Here is an 18,337-nt window from a genome sequence, read left to right on the forward strand (position 1 = left end):
ATACCAAGAAGGATCTTGAGGAGAATGAGATCGAGAGAGGGATTGAGAGAATGCTTGGTACAGAGATGGAGAAAGTAATATGGCTCTCTGTGAAGGTATCAATCCCGATATGACTGGGAATAGGACCGGTATGAAGAAGGTCGCTCTTCTAATAATCTTCAGCCCAATACCACTTCAAATAGGAGCTGGACATGAAGGGCAAACTTCGATAATAAAGACAGGAGGACAATACTGAGACATCAGCCCTGTCTTGGGTGGCGTAGGAAAATGATGAGATCGAGCCAGAGAAGTCTTCCAAGGCAGAGGGGGCAGAAGCGAGAAGGAATGCTTGCATGCCTACAGAGGAGAGGTGAAAATTTGAGACTGTACACAGTTCGGGACCAGTGGTAGCAGTGATACCGTCAGCAATGGCATGGACACAGAATGACTAGGTTGCAAGGTCGATGTCGTAGCCACACTCAAAGATGTCGAGGACAATGGCTCCAATGTTAAGTGCAGCAATGGGACTGAGTCAAGAGGCTGGGCCAGTGGCATGGTAGGTGGGAGTAGAAACGCCATGGTGGTTTCAAGGGCTGCTACCAGTGAGATTGTCTGAGCTGGAGCTGATGTCAGTAACGAAGACAGAGGTGATCTTGCCAAGTAGAGGAAGGCTCCTGCAGTACCAACTACTGATTGACAGAGAGATCAAATAGGGTTTTGTGAAGCCATAGATGAAGTTAGGCCAGGAGTACTCGATACCAAGGGTGTCATTAACGAGGCACAGATGGTTCGCGTCAATGTTGGTGTCAATGTCAAAGATGGTGCAGGGGATACTGACTTTTTGGAAAGCTCAGGAATCTGTGGTAGTTTGGAGATGGGAACCAAGCCTAGGGGAATTTGTTGGGAGAAAGATTTCTCAGCCACAGAAAGGGAGCATTCCCAACGAAAAAGTTTTCGACACTGAGCTCTACTGCATAAAGTTTGAGAGGTGAAGGAGCAGCAGACAGAGGAGCAATCAGTAACGTGGGATTCTCCCAAACAAAAAGGGCATTTGGAATGTCCATCAGTAAAAGCGACTTTCCTCTTACAAGAAACACAAAGTTTAAAAAGCGAATTGGAGGCTATAAGAGGCCTGGAACTTGGGCGCCCAGCTGTGCGAAAAACAGAGTAAAAACCGAAACAAAGCGCTAAAAAAAGTAGGCAGCTCATGTTGACAATGAAAACAAAGTTAAAGAAAATGAAAAATAAAAATGTACTGTATCCAAGAGGTAACTCAGCAAGAGAAAGCAATCTGAGCAGCTTCTCTTGAGGAGGACAAAAGAAAACTGCAGGTGGAGCTAGACTGGCAGGAGTGGGCATGCTTAGTACACAGGAGTGGGTGGGGCTTCCCACCAATCTGCTCATCTTTTCAGCTTTCTGAAAGGAGTCTCTGGGCAGGCGCAAGCCCTACTGAAGGCACACAGACCATGAAGAAGAACCAACTACTACTACTACTACTATCACCCCTGTAACCTCAATAACTGACCTGTAACCATCCCATCTGATTTTGGAAGATAAGCAGGGTCTGGCCTGGTTACTGCATGGATGGGGAACCACCAAGCAATATGAGATGCTATAGGTGATAATAGAGAGGAACAAACTGACAAACTATCTCTGTACATTCCTTGCCCAAGAAAGCCCTATGAAACTGAGTTGCCATAAACAGAAGGTGACTCGAATGCACATAAGCATCTTAAAAGAAACACATCTGCAAATAAAATGCAGCTAGCCCCTTTTGGAAGGTGAAATGCTGTATCTAAAGAAGATAATACCTGATTTCTTCTTATTCAAAAAAAATGGTGCTGACCCATAAAATTCAGCTTTGCACTGAAGCCTTCCCTGAACATAAGAGAAAGGTAGGAATGCACACAGAAGCAAAGAGGCAAAACTTACCAGATTTTTAGTATTTTTATTTCTAATGGACACTAATGGGTTTAGTATGTGCTCTATAACTAATGTTGGGGGAGGGGGGGTTGAAGAAAAGGCTCAAACACAGCAAATTCTTCCCAAGCCACTAAACGCACAATAAAATACAACAACAATAAAGTTGAACATTATGGACAGTTTGTCTGTTAGTACTGTTACATAAAAAAGAACCACACTGCTGAGATTCACCTTTCCCAACCTTTAATGTTTAAAGCAGTTTACACATCAAGCAAAAGTGAGGAAAGGAGACTCTGCAACTAATCTAATTATGCCACCTGGCTACCTTCAAATATTTCGTAAAGCTAAGAATGATCTTGCTGATAGCAACGTATTTTTTGTCTATCATCTACACATTCTAACTGGAAGAAATTACTGGACTATAATTCAAGAAAAATAGGCAGTCATCATTAACATAATTTTTAAAAATGTAGGAAAGCCTTCAGAGTCACTGTGAGTTTTCTCAATAAAGTTATTGTAGAAACAGGACTCTCTGGTCTTGAGGAAGTGGCCCATCTATACTCAAGTGCTGTGCTCATAATATCATAATTACATTTAATTTTTACAAATACACTCATCCCTTCAAATTTGCAGCTTTGATTTTTGTGGATTTCAATATTCACAGATTTTATTAATATGTTCTCTCTAGGAATATCTAGGTCCCCCAGCGTAACTTTATGGTCAACTTTAGTCAAAAGTCACACTGAAGGATCTAGAGATTCTGAGAGAGAACACTCCACTAGGCATTTGTAGCTCCTGCAGTGCAATTCTATGGTCAATGTCTGGCAGATGATGACCACAGAGTTGCACTGGAGGACCTAAAGATTCTTAGAGAGGTGTTCTCTCAGGTAAAAACATAGGCCTGTTACAGACAGCCAAAATAAAGCTGCTTCGAGTCACAGTGGAGGTATGGTGTTTCAATGATGCATACGTCCTAAGAGTCCAGAAGTCGCACCAAAGCCATGCTCCAGTCCTTAGGGCTGGAGCATGGCTTTAGTGCGACTTCTGGACTCTTAGGACTCATGCATCATTGAAACACCATACCTCCACTGTGACTCGAAGCAGCTTTATTTTGGCCGTCTGTAACCGGCCATAGTGTTTCTGTTATTTGCAGTTTTTCCACATTCACGGGGGGCCTGTGCCCCTAATCCCAACAAATGTGGAAGGACAAGTTTAATGGGCAGCATCCTTTTTGTAAATTATGATAACATATATCAGATTTATTCCCTCATACTTCTTTGGTTGTTATGGAGTTCTGAATTCTGTTCCAACCAAGAAATGACAAAAAATCCCCCTCCTCATTCTCTTATCAACACAAAAATGGCCATACTGTGGGAGGGGGTTGCACTACCTCAAGGCATGATTTTTAGGGTAGCACTAGAAGATGTCACTAAGAGTTATCAATATACAGGTTCTCAGAATTTGCTGGATTGCATAGTCATCAGATTGCTGGGAGTTGCAGTCAACAACATCTGGAAACCTCAAAAATTCCCACTGCTTTAACCTAACCTTGACATTCCATCACAAAAGTACTGAATGTTCGCTCTAAATTTATGATTAAGTACTTATGTAACTATTTCAGATAAATTTCTTTTACAGTTAGAACCTACTATTTATTAAAATGTGTTATTCTAATAAATCAGTATATTACAATTATATGACAAATATTCTTGAGATGAACACTTTTATTACACATCGAAATTCCCAAGCAGGTGAATTCTGTCACACAGTTTATTGTAATTCTAACTAGTTTATTTGAGAGATGTGATCAAACTAAGAAAGTTCATTCAATGAAACACTACTTTAAAGAGAAGATGGAAAAGAGGCACCACATACCTGAATGGACTGATGTTATCATTTCAGCTTCTTTGTCACAACAGAGTTCTTCTTCATCAGAAAGCACTAAGAAAGCTTCTTTGGGCAAACTTTCAGTGCTTTCATGTTTAGATGGGGAATTCACTGAATTTTCTGCTTTATCCTCTGCATCCAAGTTAGCATTTTCCACTGGAAGCAAGATAGATTTGGAGAAACTATTTAATTCATCTGCTGGTGCAAGCTTTTCCAAAATTGGAATAATTTCATCTGTTTCCATAGTGGCTGCATTTCCTAAGATGTTATCAACTGATTCATCTTCTGCAGCTTTTTGAATGTTAGTCTCTGTAGGCTCTGAAGATTGGACCTCTTCCATTTTTTGGCCCTCATTTGTATCCAAACTGCTAGATATTGTTTCTTCGCCGATATTCTCTTTTATAACATTTTCTTCTGCATTCTTTTCTTCTTCCACAATCATATCAGGACCAAGAGCTAACTCCTTTGTTTCTGCTGGCTCCATTACACAGTCATTAACATTGCAACTTACTTTCTTATCCTCTTCAGGCTCACTTGGTGTGGTTTTTTGGTCCAAATCATCCTTTACATAAGCATCATTATGGTCCAAATCATTTTGTATACTGACCTCTTCTTGGATCTCACTGTCTTTATTACATTCAAGTATTTGTCCTTCTGGGACAGAGCCTAAAGTAGTACTAGTATCCTCATGAACTTGATCAGAAGCAATGCTCTCAGGAGAAGGTTTCGGGGTTGTTTCAAGTCTGTCAGTCAGGTCACCAGCCTGGTTTTCTTTGACATCTGGGCTTTTGGCATCAATAATTTCTTCAGAGTTCATTTTTCCTTCTTCAGAGTCAAGTCCTAAATCCTCTATACCATTTACCACTTTGTCCTCAGGGCAATCAGGATTGAGTACAGAAGAACTGAGATCTGAATCCCCATTTTCATGTTTCCCATTTACCAATTTAATGTCGGTAGTCTTCAAAAGTTCCTCTTTCACCTTATACACGCTCTCAAGCTGTTGTCGATCACTGGTTCTCATGGTTTTGCGAGCCTTAAACACTTTTTTTTGAGGCTCTTCATTGCTTTCCATTTTGATCCTAAAACAGAAAAAAAAATCTTTAAGACAAAAAGGATCAAGATAATATTTTTCCCCAAGTAACTGTGGTATTTAGAACATCTAATAATAATAATAATAATAATAATAATAAATAACTTTATTACGGCCATTTGGCCAGCACAATTACAAAATTCCAGTTTAAAACACAACAGATTAGAGAATATAAACAAATTACAGTCTATAAAAAGTAATGATAAAAAGCAATGATAGGACAGCATGATCAGGCAAACACACAACAATGAGTAGGCTGCCATCACCTCGCAAACAACTCTATCATATTATGTAAAAGAGGACCACATTCATGACATATTGGTTCAAAATTCACAAACATATCCCCTATCCAAGCAAGAGTTAAACTACAAAGTGCCATTAATCAGATGCAATTGATTACTAATTTACAAATTTTACCGTTAAATCAAGCCCTCTGTACAGATTTTGAGATTATATTATAACATATTACATCTGTTTAACAAACTGTTTACGATTTGCAATGGCAGCTGCAAAGAATTGTGCAACTGCTTGCGTTATATCTTCCTTCTGATCTGCAAGTAGAAAATTTGTATAAAATTTCTCTTGTCTGCCTGGAAACTGCAGCACAATTGGTGTTATATATAAAGCACGTATTTCTGTATACAAAGAACAGCCAAAGAGTACATGATTAATATTTTCGATTTCCTCTGAGCCACAAGGACAGTATCTGTGTTCGTAAGGGATCTTTTTAAATCTGCCCTCCAGGACTGCTGAGGGTAAGATGTTAAACCTTGCTGACATGAAAGCTCTTCTAAATTTCGGGACATTCAAATTCTCAAAATATTTCGCACATTTGCCAGGTCTACTGGATTACCAACAGGATGTAAAGTTAGTTGGCTTATATGAGTCTGGAAATCAATATCCTTGATGCGTTGAGAAATCACAGATTTTGCTTTATCATAACCTAGTACAGTTATTTCAGATAGTGAGAGTCCAAGAGATGAGAGTTACAAGGTCAGTGTCTCCTTCCAGGGAGACAGAAAGGAGTCTGTTAGAATTAATGGCACTAAACCGATCGGAACAAAAAACATTTTGAGCCATAAATTTAATTTGCGTATCCATACACGCACCTCAATAGATAGCATCCCTGTTTCTAGACGGAGAATAGAATTCGAAACACAATTTGGGACACCTAAAATTGTCCTTAAAAATTTGGTTTGAACTACCTCAAAGGTTGTAAAGCTACTGAAAGTACCAATCTCAGAACCGTATAATAATTGTGCTAATATCTTAATAACAAAGACTTGGAGAGCTGCTGGAATATATTGGCCTCCCTTATTATAATAGAAAGAACATAAAGCTTTAATACTTCTTTGTTTATTCATTACAGCATTTTTCTGATGTAATTTGGTAGATCCCTTGTCATGAAATGTGATTCCCAGATATTTATAAGTGAACACCTGTTCTATGGGATGATCATCTAGGGTCCACTAATATCGGAGGCGGCTCCTCGAGAAGACCATTACTTTGGTCTTATTATAATATATTTTATATTATATATTATATATTATAATTAATTTTTAGAGCATCATTTGTGCAGTAAGAACATCTTAACAATTAATGTGCATGGAAAAGGAGATTTCCCATTTAGAGGACACTTTTAAAACTTTAACTTCTTGTTTTTAAAAATATCATTATGCTAATGAATTTTCCCCCTTTTTAACTTAAGGGCAGCACAAAAATGTACTAAATAAAATTCTATATGATGCAAAACCACAATTCATACAAATTGTCTGGGGCTATCTGGTGGCAAAGTTTCATGCAAAGAAAAGAACAGAGCCACATAAATAAATTTTGTAGTTCCAGTGTTACATAAAATATAATTAAATTTCATGTAAGTTTATGGTATTTTCATATTTTAAAAAATAGTTAAGAATTTACATTCTGCTAACCAAGCTCTGCAATCCTTGATCATTTGTAAGAGTCCAACTAGAACTTCCCAATACAGAGGTGAAAAAAGGAAGTAATGTAGAACAACAAAACATGCCCCCGCCAGGACTATGAATTTTAATGATCACATACAATGTACTAGCTTATTTCTTGCTCATCTTTAAAACAGCCAGAAATGAGAAGAACTCCACAGCATAGAGTAAGAATGTTTATTCACAAGTAACTTCCCACCAACCCCCACAGTACTTCTAAGTAAACAAGGGAGCCCAGGACTGCATAAGACAGAATATTTAACTGAAATTCAAAATAAGGGTAGTCATAGAAAAGACTATGAGTTATTTAGCCAGGTTTTCAGTACACTGGGCCCACAGTATCCACTGGGGTTTGGCTCCAGGATCCCCCACGGATACCAAAATCTGTGGATGCTCAAGTTCCATTATATACAACAGTATAGTAAAATGGTGTCCCTTATATAGAACAGCAAAATCCAAGGTTTGTTTTTGGGATTTTTTTTTAAAAAGAGTACGGTCGGCCCTTCTTATACACGGATTTTTTATACATGGATTTAAGCATACACGGTTTGAAAATGTTCCAAAAAAGTATAAATTTACCTTGATGTTCCATTTTTTATTAGGGACACCATTTTGCTATGTCATTATACTTAATGGGACTTGAGCATACACGGATTTTGTTATACACGGGGGATCTTGGAACCAAACCCCAGCGTATAACAAGGATCCATTGTATTCCTGAACTGTGGTTGACTGAATCCGTGGGTGCAGAATCTGTGGATATAGGATTTCAACTACGGGTGAAAGCACATTAAAGAAAGTTCAGAGCTGTCCATTTTAGTTGAGATGCCAGGTGCTAAACTGGGTATCCAAGGTGGTCAAGGGTCATGGTTCAGACATGGTCCTGCCATGCTCAATTGCAATACATGTGTGTGTTAATGTGGGATAATGAGTTATGCTATTCTATTGATAATGCTGGGAAAAGAAAAATATTGTGCATCGGTAGTGGTCTGGGATAAAGAGTAGATGTGTGGGGTGGAAGTATGTGCTGCAAGTACCAAGGTTGAGCTTTATACATACTGAAAAAAGTCTTCAGTCCTGAAAACAACTATGTACTGTGAATCACAGTACATAGTTGTTTTCAGGGCTGAAGATATAGTTGTTTTCAGGACTGAAGACTGAAGACTAATCTGTGATCTACTTTGCTTACTGAATAAAGGTTTTCTGACTCTGCTGAATGCTTGTGCTCTTAGAATGGAGTTAGGCTGTACATTAGAGACTGTAAGCATGTCCTGTAACACTGAAGGCATATAGTAAAAAAAGGACGATGACCAGACAAAGAAATCTGACATTAGTTAAAGAACAAGACAAGATTGCTCAAGAGAGGTGGGATGGGTGTGGGAGCTTCACCATTCCCAGCAGAACTTTGGGAGTCTCCATAGTGAGGAAGGGCCAAATGCAATGGAAAAACCTAGAAGATACTCACCTCTATAAAGAGTCACAGAGAACTTGGTGAGTCAATGAACAATGAAGAACAAGTGGGAAATTACAGGAGCCTGCCTTTAAAAATGCCAAAGGGCAGGCTGGGGAAAGCAAGTACGCCAAGACCATGTCAGTGGCAGCCCAACAACTTTTTAAATCAAAGTCAAGCTGAGAAACCTTCACGAGGGGAGGACACATCGATTTGTCAGCAAAGTTGGACTCTGGATGTATTGAGTGTCTCATGAACCTTGTGATGACTATGGAATTGGGATTATAAACTGAGGGGCTTGACTTGCCCATCAATTTTGTTCCAATAGGTGGAAGTAGCATGTAGGGCAGCCTTGTTTGTCTTTTTTGGGACTGGGGAGCCAATGGAAGGCCATCAAGTTTGTGCTGATTCTTACCACTAACTATCCCCTGTTGCTAGGGCTAAATTGGTTCAGGTTCCACAATTCCAGTGTTAAAAAAGTGCCCTACCCCCTGATGAAAGAACTGTTGGCCCAGTTGGCAAGAAGGAAGGTGTTCATCAAGTTGGACTTATGGGCTGCTTACTTCCACGTAACGATAAGAGAAAGAGACGAATTTAAAACGGCTTTTAATTGGTTTCTTGGTTTCTTTGGGTACATGGTCATGTCTTTTGGACTTGCACCCTTCCAAAGTACCTTGATCAATGACATGTTGCATGAATATTTGATAAGGGGGTGTTGGTCTATTTGGATGATGTTTTGATCTGTTCACTCAAGATCTTAAGTCGCATGTAAGCCTGGTAAGGAAAGTGTGTAAAAGGATGCTGGATAATCAGCTACAAGCAAAACTGTGGCAGTGTGAATTCCACAAAGAGAAATTATTGCTTTGGATACCATATTTCAACTAAAGAAATAGAAATGGATCATGCAAAGGTGGAAATGTTTTGAATTGGGAGCCTTCAAGAACATGAAGGCAATTGTAGCTTCTTCGGGTCTGCCAACTTTTATACACAGTTTATTTCCCAATTTCACTCCAGTGGCCTTGAACTTCACTGATTTTCTGAAGACAAAAAGAAAGACAGGAGACGTCAAAACCGAAGCCGAGCACTAAGTGGGGCCACGAATGCCAAAAATCTTTTGAAGAACTTAAATGATTATATGGTTTTGAACCGATCCTCATACATCCTGACCTCACTCAGTCATTTCTGGTACAGATGGATACTAGTGATGTGGCGTTTGGAGCTGTTTTCTTGCAAAAAGATGAACAAGGATTGTAAAATCCATGTGCTTACCTGCCAAAAGAATTTTCAGGTCCTGAAGTCATAGACTGGGTTTGAGAAAAGAAAACTGCAGCCATCAAACAGGCTCTAGAAATGTGGCAGAATTTATTAGGGGAGATACTTGTCTTTTTGAGGTATGGTCTGATCGTCAAAATCTGGAGAATTTGCAGAAGCGTAGAAGTTTGTCCAAAACAAATCCAATGGACAAAATTATTTCATAAGTTCAAATTCAGATAAACTACATATCTGCCTGGGAGAAAAGGTTTTCTGGGAAATATGCTAAAGGGCCCTCTTGACCTTTGCCCTTCATGGCTGGTTGTCGGAGGAGATGCTTTGATGACTCATCTGAAATTTATTATAAACGCATCCCTTAGGGAGGGCTATTTTCCACCTTGTTTAAAAGAAGTGGTGGTACAGCCACTTCTGAAAAAGCCCTCACTAAATTCCTTGGTTAAGGGTAATTATAGACTGGTCTTCCATCTTCCATTTCTAAGCAAGGTGATTGAGAGGGTTGTTGCTCTTCAACTCCAAGCGGTCTTGGATGAAACTGATTATCTGGACCCATTTCAAACTGGCTTCAGGGCATGATATGGAGTCGAGACTGCCATGGTTGCCTTAGTAGATGATCTTCGGCTTGAGCATCGACAGGAGAAGTGTGACCTTGCTGGTGCTCTTGGATCTCTCAGTGGTTTTCGATACCATTGATCATGGTATCCTTCTGGAACGCCTGAGAGAGTGGGGGTATCGGAGGCACTATGTTACAGTGGTTCTGGTCCTATCTCTTGGGCAGATTCCAGATGGTGATCTTGGGGACAGTTGCCCTTCTAAAAGAGAGCTTAAATTTGGCATCCTTCAGGGCACCATCTTGTCCCCAATGCTGTTTAACATATACAGTACATGAAACCACTGGGAGAGATCATCCAGAGGCATGGGGCAGGGTGTTACCAGTGGGCTGATGACACCTAATTATATCTCTCCATGGCCCGGACCCGCAGTGTCAACTAAGGAAGGCATCTCCCCTCTGAGTGAATGTCTTGAGGCAGTAATGGGCTGGATGTGGGAAAACAGACTGAAGCTGAATCTAAATAAGACGGTGGTGCTCACTGTTGGGGGCCCTAATCCAGGGTTGGAGGTTTGTCAACCAGTCGTGGATGGGGTCACACTCCCCTTAAAGGACTATGTTGGTAGTTTGGGGTACTCCTGGATCTGTCACTTCAGATGTCAGCTCAAACAGATGTGAAGGCCAGGAGTGCCTGTTATCAGCTTCGGCTGATACGCCACTACACCTTTTCCTGGAATCTAAAGACCTAAAAACTATCATGCACACACTGATAACCTCACAACGTGACCTGCAATGCACTCTACATAGGGTTACCCTTGCACCTAGTCTGGAAACTTCAACTAATTCAAAATATGGCAGCCAGGGTGGTCACTGGAAGCTCTTGAGGTGACCATATTACATCAATATTAAAATCCCTTCACTGGCTGCCTATTAATTTCCGGGCACAGTACAAGATGTTGGTTATAACCATTAAAACCCTTCATGGTTTGGGTCCAGCCTATCTATGGGATTGTCCTCTCCCATACAATCCGCCTCATATATCGAGGTCCTCAAATAAAAATCTACTGCAATCATCTAAGACTAGGCTGGCTGCAGTTACTCAGAGGACCTTTTCATCTGCCACTACCAAGCTATGGAATGGCCTGCTGGAGGAGATTCGACATTATCACTAGCCTGGGTTGCTTTAAAAAGTCAGTCAAGACATATCTCTTCCAGCAGGTCTTTCCTGAGTAAGATCAATACCCTAACAATCTGTGACTGATTGTTGATGAACGCCTAGTTGCCACTGCTCCGTTTATTGTTAATAATTATTAATTATTTAACTATTAATGGTTCTTTTAATAACTGAAAATTTAATTGTGTTTTATTATTACTGATGGGAGTATTAGGGTAATAATATTATATGGCATTGTATTGTAGTTGTATTTTATTGATTTTAATATAAGCCGCTTCGATTGTTCGGAGCAGTGGGGTATTATTATTACTATTAATATTAAAATGTCATGTTATCTTGCAAGAGGGACCCATAATAGGAGGTTGGTTGTTCCCAAACTGTTATATGGCACAGACAATCTTGATAGGTTTGCTAATAGTCTTCCTGGATTAAAAACATTGCTGCTCACCTGCATGTTAGTAACTTGTAAAATAGCAGCTAAACAGAATTTGACCTTTTTATTACAGAAGCCTGGCTGGATAAAGTTTGAAGGTAGTTAATTTCACTTTTCACACCAAGATGCCCTGGTTGCAGCAGCAACTGAAACTTGGAAGGCAGGTAAATGGAATTACTGTCAAGATTGGGTTAATCCTGCCATGATTTGCTTTGACTCTTATGAATACGTTTGATGTTTTACAACAACAACAACAACAACAACAACAATAATGTTTATTTATATACCGCTTTTCCAAATTAGATCAAAGCGGTGTACAACAGGAAGTACAATACAAAGTAAAAAAACAAACAAACAAACATAACAGGCCTCTCTCTCCCTCAAGATGGTGGTCGGAAGAGGGCTCTTAGTCTTTCAGGCAGGCAGTTGGAGCTAGCCTGCCTCTCTCCCCTCAAGATGGTGGCTGAAGGGAGGGCTTTTCTTCTTCAGGCAGGCAGTTGGAGCTTGCCTGCCTCTCTCCCCTCAAGATGATGGCTGAAGGGAGGGCTTTGTTATATGTTATAATATAATATATGTTATATTATATATATATATGTTATAAGGGTTATGTTATATGGTAGATTATTTAGAGTGAGATTTGCAAAGATGTGGGGTATATATATTATATATAGGTTGAAAGTTGGGACAGCTATGTAAGTGGGTATTAATATGCTTTTGGATCTGTTTGTTTTGTTGTTATGTTTAGTTCTAATATTTGGAATGTTATATAACTGCCTGGTTCATAATAAAGATTTACGCCACTTATATCAAAGTGGGCAAGATCATCAATGCTTAAACAAAGAACAAAGAAACCAGAGACAATTTAAGGTTTTATAAATTAGATTAATCATAGAATTAATAGAGAAATTATAACTGAGACATTTTAGCATGTTATATGGGTTTAATGAAAAAGATACAAAATATGTGATGTTTTATGTTTTAAAATATGTTAAATGCCTAGGTTGAAACAACCTTTTAGAGAAGATTTAAATTAATTGGTAAAGAAATGTGGAGGAATGTTTTTTGTTTGCCGATTTTAGAAGTGTTTGAAGGTCTGTTATCACAAACTATGGCCGCTAGCACAACCAGGTTTAAATTCTCTGGGAAAGAAAAGGGAAAACATTGGAAGAAGAAATTGTTCTAAAAACTGCATGTGTTTAATCAGCCAATTGCTTTCATTTGATGTTTGGGTGCTGGGCTTTTAGTTCTGTCTAAAGATGCCTTCGTAGATGGATCTTTCTGACTTCTCAATAAAGTTTTCTGCTAATCCTCAGAAGCCCAATTCACTCACTGAGTCTGGGAAGGGTTGCCACTAGTTCTGACAATTACAATGGTGTACAGCCATTCCATTGTGTAACTAGGTGCCGTTTCATTGTCTGCAAGGTCTTAACCTGTCTATCTAAAGATGAGGGTCCAGGGCAGAACAGGGATTCTGTTGGTGTACAATCCACTCCACTTCCCAGCAGTCTCCCTTCTTGAGCCAGCTGAAGTGGTCTGAGGTGTTGTCCCCCCCCACCCCATGATTCTATGACAGAGTTTGTCTTCCAACAAATATCAGGATGGCTGAATGGGTGTCAATTGTACATCTATTGAAGACAGTAATGCAATCCAGTCTTTTTGTAATAGTTATGTATCAGTTGTACTGAATCACAAATCAATTATTTGGTTTGTTGGTCCATTTGATAGGCACTTCTTTCCTTGTGGTCTTATAAGTATTCTACTGCCATGTTAGATTCAAATGAAAGTTATTAATTATATTGACTGTTTGGCCAAGAATCATAGCTGAAACTAAGTTACCTCAAGTGGCTAGTTAGTAGGGTTTTTTCCCCCTGAGAAATTTCTGGTAGACTGATGCCAATATTGATTTCAGAACCTCACAATACTGCATGCCATTGGTGCTGGCATGTACTACAATGACTGATTCTGGCCTACGAATATCTTTATTGTAGTCTACATAGCTCTGTCTCTAATGTTTTAAATTGCTTCTTTCTATGAAGAATGTGTTCCTTCCAAGGGTTTCTCTTTCTTTGTGAAAAGATTTTTCCTCAATACCTTTATTTTTCATGATATTAGAGGAACTAGGACTGAGACAACACTTTCACATTTGTGTTCCACAAATTTGTCTGTTTCTCTCTAGTTCTTCAGGTCAGCACCCCGGCTTCATGGGGATAATCTATCTCAGTCATGTTTGGCAAATTTGATCGTTGACAGCCAAGAACTCCTTGCATGAAACACACATGATACTTCATTGTATCCATTCATTATATTATAAATTTTATGAAAGAGGCTGGTTTTTAGATGTAACATTGTCCACAGGGGTTAATTAAACAGTAGAAAATTGCTGCCTCATGTCATTATCAGAGAGAGGAACATAAACAACAGTCTCTTGTTATTCTTGTGTGCCTTTGTCATTTTTTCTTATGGCGATCCTAAGGAGACCCTATCATGGGGTAGCTTTGATGCTTAATTAAATTCAGTTCAGTTCATCTTTATTATTGTCACAGACCAGCACAATTCATCTGATGTTGAGAGAGTGGGACTTGCCCAAGGGCATCAAATGGATTTCCACAACTGAGCGAGGGTTTGAACCCTGGTCTTCTCCAGAGTCGCAATCCAACATTGATGAATCTGAGGAACACAGTTCCTAGTGATCCTGCTGCAGCAGCTGACAAAGAGGAACTGCAGTTTCTGCAGGAAGGCCACCAAACACAGAGAAGTGGGCGGAGCTACCACCAAAAAGCTTATGCAGTGCTCTAGAAGGTTCAGAATGATGCATTGCTCTGGATAACCCATTTGTTTGAGCCTCAGAAACCATGAAGAAGTATCAAAAATTAAAATGTTCAGTCTTGAATCCTGCAAGTTACACAGTATAGTGATGTAAAATCAATAAAATTATTTTTGTAACTACTTCTCATTTGAACAGAACACATCTTAAAATCCCAATGTATTTTAATAGAGGTTTTGAAGGGGAGGGGGATATAATTAGCACACTCATTACTCCTTAAGAATACATATAAGTAAAAAAAAGTGTGTGTGTGTGTGTGTGTGTGTGTGTGAGAGAGAGAGAGAGAGAGAGAGAGAGAGATCCAAATTTTAGGTGGATAAAATAATTTAAATCTTTTAAAATTCAGTTTTACTTGGTCTCTAAAAATAGCTAGATTTAAAGTACTATATGAATCTAACACTAACATTTAAAGAAAATTATACTCATAATCACTTCCAAATGATTTAATGACCCAGCTGAACACACTCAGTTAAAACTGGCTTTTCAGTGTAAATGTACAGTTTAAGCAGAAGGGAATTATATCACTTGTCACATAGGTGAAGTGGACTGCAGACATTATAATACAGCAGTCATGTTTTCCAGAAATCACAAATATTCAGACTGTCAAACAAACAGTGTGGATACAAAGTGATGATACAAATACTATTTACTTTAATAATAACCAGCTTTTGTTTCTTGTAAATTGTGAACACTTTTTAAGCCTGTAATGCAGCTGTGTTTTATTACTATTTTATTTCTTCCTGTGAGAACACTAAGCAGAAATTCTTTATTTCACAGTTGTTCAAAGTGGTTTGTAGAATACAGCACAAAAGTGTGATTAACTGCCAAAGCATCAGTGTGATATCAAAGAGGTATACTGCAATTTTCTGGTTTGCAAAAAGGAATATGCCTAGTAATCCGATGTGTAAGGAACTCTATGCAATAGTACTTCCAAGACTTTTTTGTCTTGGTTAAACAGATAAGCAAACAAAAATCTCACTAATACATTTAACAACAAGACATGGAGCATGCACCAAACTGTGCATTTCACATTTCTGACAACTGTTTCCAAAAGTTCATAATCATCAAACTGAGCCCGCAGACAAATATTAAAGCAAGTATTGCAAATTTCTGTTAGATTCCCCAGCAGTTCCTCCTTAGTTTAATATATATTATACTCTGCATTTCAATTATCTCAATAGTTTTTATATCTACAAAAATGGTTATGTAATTCCAACTAACAAATATTTAAAAGCTGTGGTTGCAAAACCAGGATGAATTCCTGAAGAATTTTATCTAGAAGTTCTAATTGCCCATGTCAACACTGTTTATTATAATTAAGTACATCTGTGGACTGACATGTGAGCATAATGCCAGTCTTTTAGATGATATGATGATAAACATGAAGAAATTAAGTTGATCCCCATCTTCTTAGATTCTCATTGAGAAATTTCTATGACTGCATACAACAAATGTCATTCACCATAATACGAATTGTGGCTTAATCGGAATAAGACAGCACACTTGCAGTGACACCAGCTATACATGTCATGTAACTTCCATTCATGGTTTCCTGTGACACCTCACTTGTCAATCCAGACTCTTCAATTACAGTTTATTTGTGATGTATGACTGGCTTGAATGGGGAGAGATAAGCCAGAGTGACAAGTCTGTGCATTACAATAAACAAACCATGGATGAAAGGTATGTAGTTTGTTTAGCTACTCCTGCTTTCAACTAAAGTTCGAACTCATTTAGGTGTGCTGATGTGCCTTGTATTTTGCTGCAGATCTAAGATTCAAAGGAATGTATACACATGATGCGCTCAGCCCACATAGTGCATGATTTAAGTATATGACCCGACCAGCCCACAACATGAAGGATTTAAGTAATCAGATAAAGGAAGTCAAACATCTTTTGTGAAGCTACCTAGATTTTGCAACTGAAGCATAAAGACTGACTCTACAGCGCAACTTCATTCTATATCCACAAGGGTGCACACTGTAGCTACTTAACAAATCTCTCATGGTAGTGAATAGAACAAAAACACAAAGCAGTAGAGAATTAGATCACAATAGACCAGTTTACATAATTTGGTCATATCTGTGCAAGCCAATCAGTGGTCCTCTTTTACAAGCCTTCTGGTTCCAATCTAAATTGTTTTATCTATGGATACATTTATAATCATTTGATTCTTGGAGACCATGTCTACAATATTTAGCAGTTAATAATGCCAATACTAAAGACTTCTCAAAATGGAAATTCATTGTTCCAAAAATTTAATTTTTTTTTTTTTGCACAAGTGACACTTTAAACTGTTATTTAGTTGCATATCTGCTAATCTGACAAAGATTACATTTCAACAGTTTTGAGTCCTTTTCAGTGTGAAATAAGGCACTTGCACGAACCTCACAGGCTACCGAGATTTTGCTATTTAGTTTGATTCAATACATTAAAATACAGACATCCACATTCCTCCTGCTTTTCTGGCACTCCATACTAAGAAACAGCACTTATAAGACTTCAACTGCTTTCTTTCAATATAAGGAAACTGTACAGTAGAGTTACAAAGAATTACTTTAGAAAAGGACAGTATGTAAGTGAGACCTATTATAACCCCTTTACAAAGTCTTGTTTAGATATTAGTAAAAATATATTTGCCTAGGTCCTGTCCCCCCATCGCCTTGGGCTGCATTATACAAAACCGGAACCACTGGGAAGGGATTCCACAAATTATTCATGACCTTTTCTTAATAAGAAGTCAGGTTATCAAAAGCTGCAAATCACAGCCATGAGGTAAAGTGAATGCACCAATGGATTTACAAATAATACCCAAAAGGATCCCTGCCCTCCCAATTTGGTAGCTTTCCAATTCCACACCTCCCCTGTGCTTTTTCTCTGGAGAGAGATCACTGCTGTGTGGCAACAAAGGAAGGTATTAGCATATCTGCTGTGTTTTAGCCTATAATCATAAACTCATGCGAGCAGCTTTTTCTTTTTCTTTTTTTTTTTGAAAATGTTAGCCAATCAGCTGCTAGTTCTTTTGAGTTTTGCCTGGCAACAGAGGAGGAAAAAAAGAGAGAGAGAGAGAGAGAGAATGAGAAAAGGAAAAAAAGCAATATGTGCTAGAATCCAAAATGACTGTTTAGTGGTTCTCTGCATAATAGAAGTACTCTAGAACAGCACTTCTGTCAGTCATACAAACACAAATGGCATTTGCCCGACCCACAAACAGAATGTGTAAAAGAAGAAAATTAGGTGATCACAGAGTGCTTGTTGAAACCCTGCCAGTAAGTCTGACTTGCATTTAATGTTCTCTGCATAGTAATTGAGGTCATTTATCACAATATCTTGTTCTAGATTAAGAGCCCCAGATTCCAGTCTCACACCATACAAATAAAAACGAAACATCCCTTGTTGAGAACCTGGCTGGATAATTTCCAAATAACCTATTAAAATTTAACTCTGCTTGCAACAATGACCACTGCTTGTGCATTTATCAATTGTAACATGGAAGAGGATACTATCTGCCATAGGCAGCTTGTTTCACTTCATTTTGCGTTAATTGATTAGTTTGCCTTAAACAACGAAACCAACCCCCCTCACTTACTGAAGATTTAAAAATTATATATAAACATTTATTCAATTTCCATAAATCCTATTCTACATTAATACTCTCTATTCAACAAACATTCAGAAGATATCTTTGAAATAGACACAAAAAATGCACATGCATCGAACAAAATGAAGAAAACATGTATCCCAAGATTAGCGCCTTATAACTGCTGGTTTTACTTCCCAAGAAACAAATTCAGATA

The 18,337-nt window shown here is 38.5% G+C and overlaps 1 protein-coding gene across 5 annotated transcripts in view; it reads right to left on the minus strand.

Annotated features, from left to right (window-relative positions):
• Positions 1–18,337, minus strand: part of ATF7IP (activating transcription factor 7 interacting protein) — a 171,147-nt gene that overhangs the window by 53,507 nt on the left and 99,303 nt on the right. For all 5 annotated transcript variants that reach the window (XM_089523787.1, XM_089523785.1, XM_089523783.1 and 2 more), the window contains one exon: positions 3,778–4,868. In XM_089523787.1, the coding sequence (XP_089379913.1) occupies positions 3,778–4,861 (1,084 nt within the window). In that variant the 5' untranslated portion in view covers positions 4,862–4,868. The remainder of the gene's footprint in view (positions 1–3,777; positions 4,869–18,337) is intronic.

This window comes from Sceloporus occidentalis, unplaced genomic scaffold (assembly GCF_023333645.1).
Source record: "Sceloporus occidentalis isolate IW3139 unplaced genomic scaffold, rSceOcc1.0.p SCAF_5, whole genome shotgun sequence".
NCBI lineage: Eukaryota > Metazoa > Chordata > Lepidosauria > Squamata > Phrynosomatidae > Sceloporus > Sceloporus occidentalis.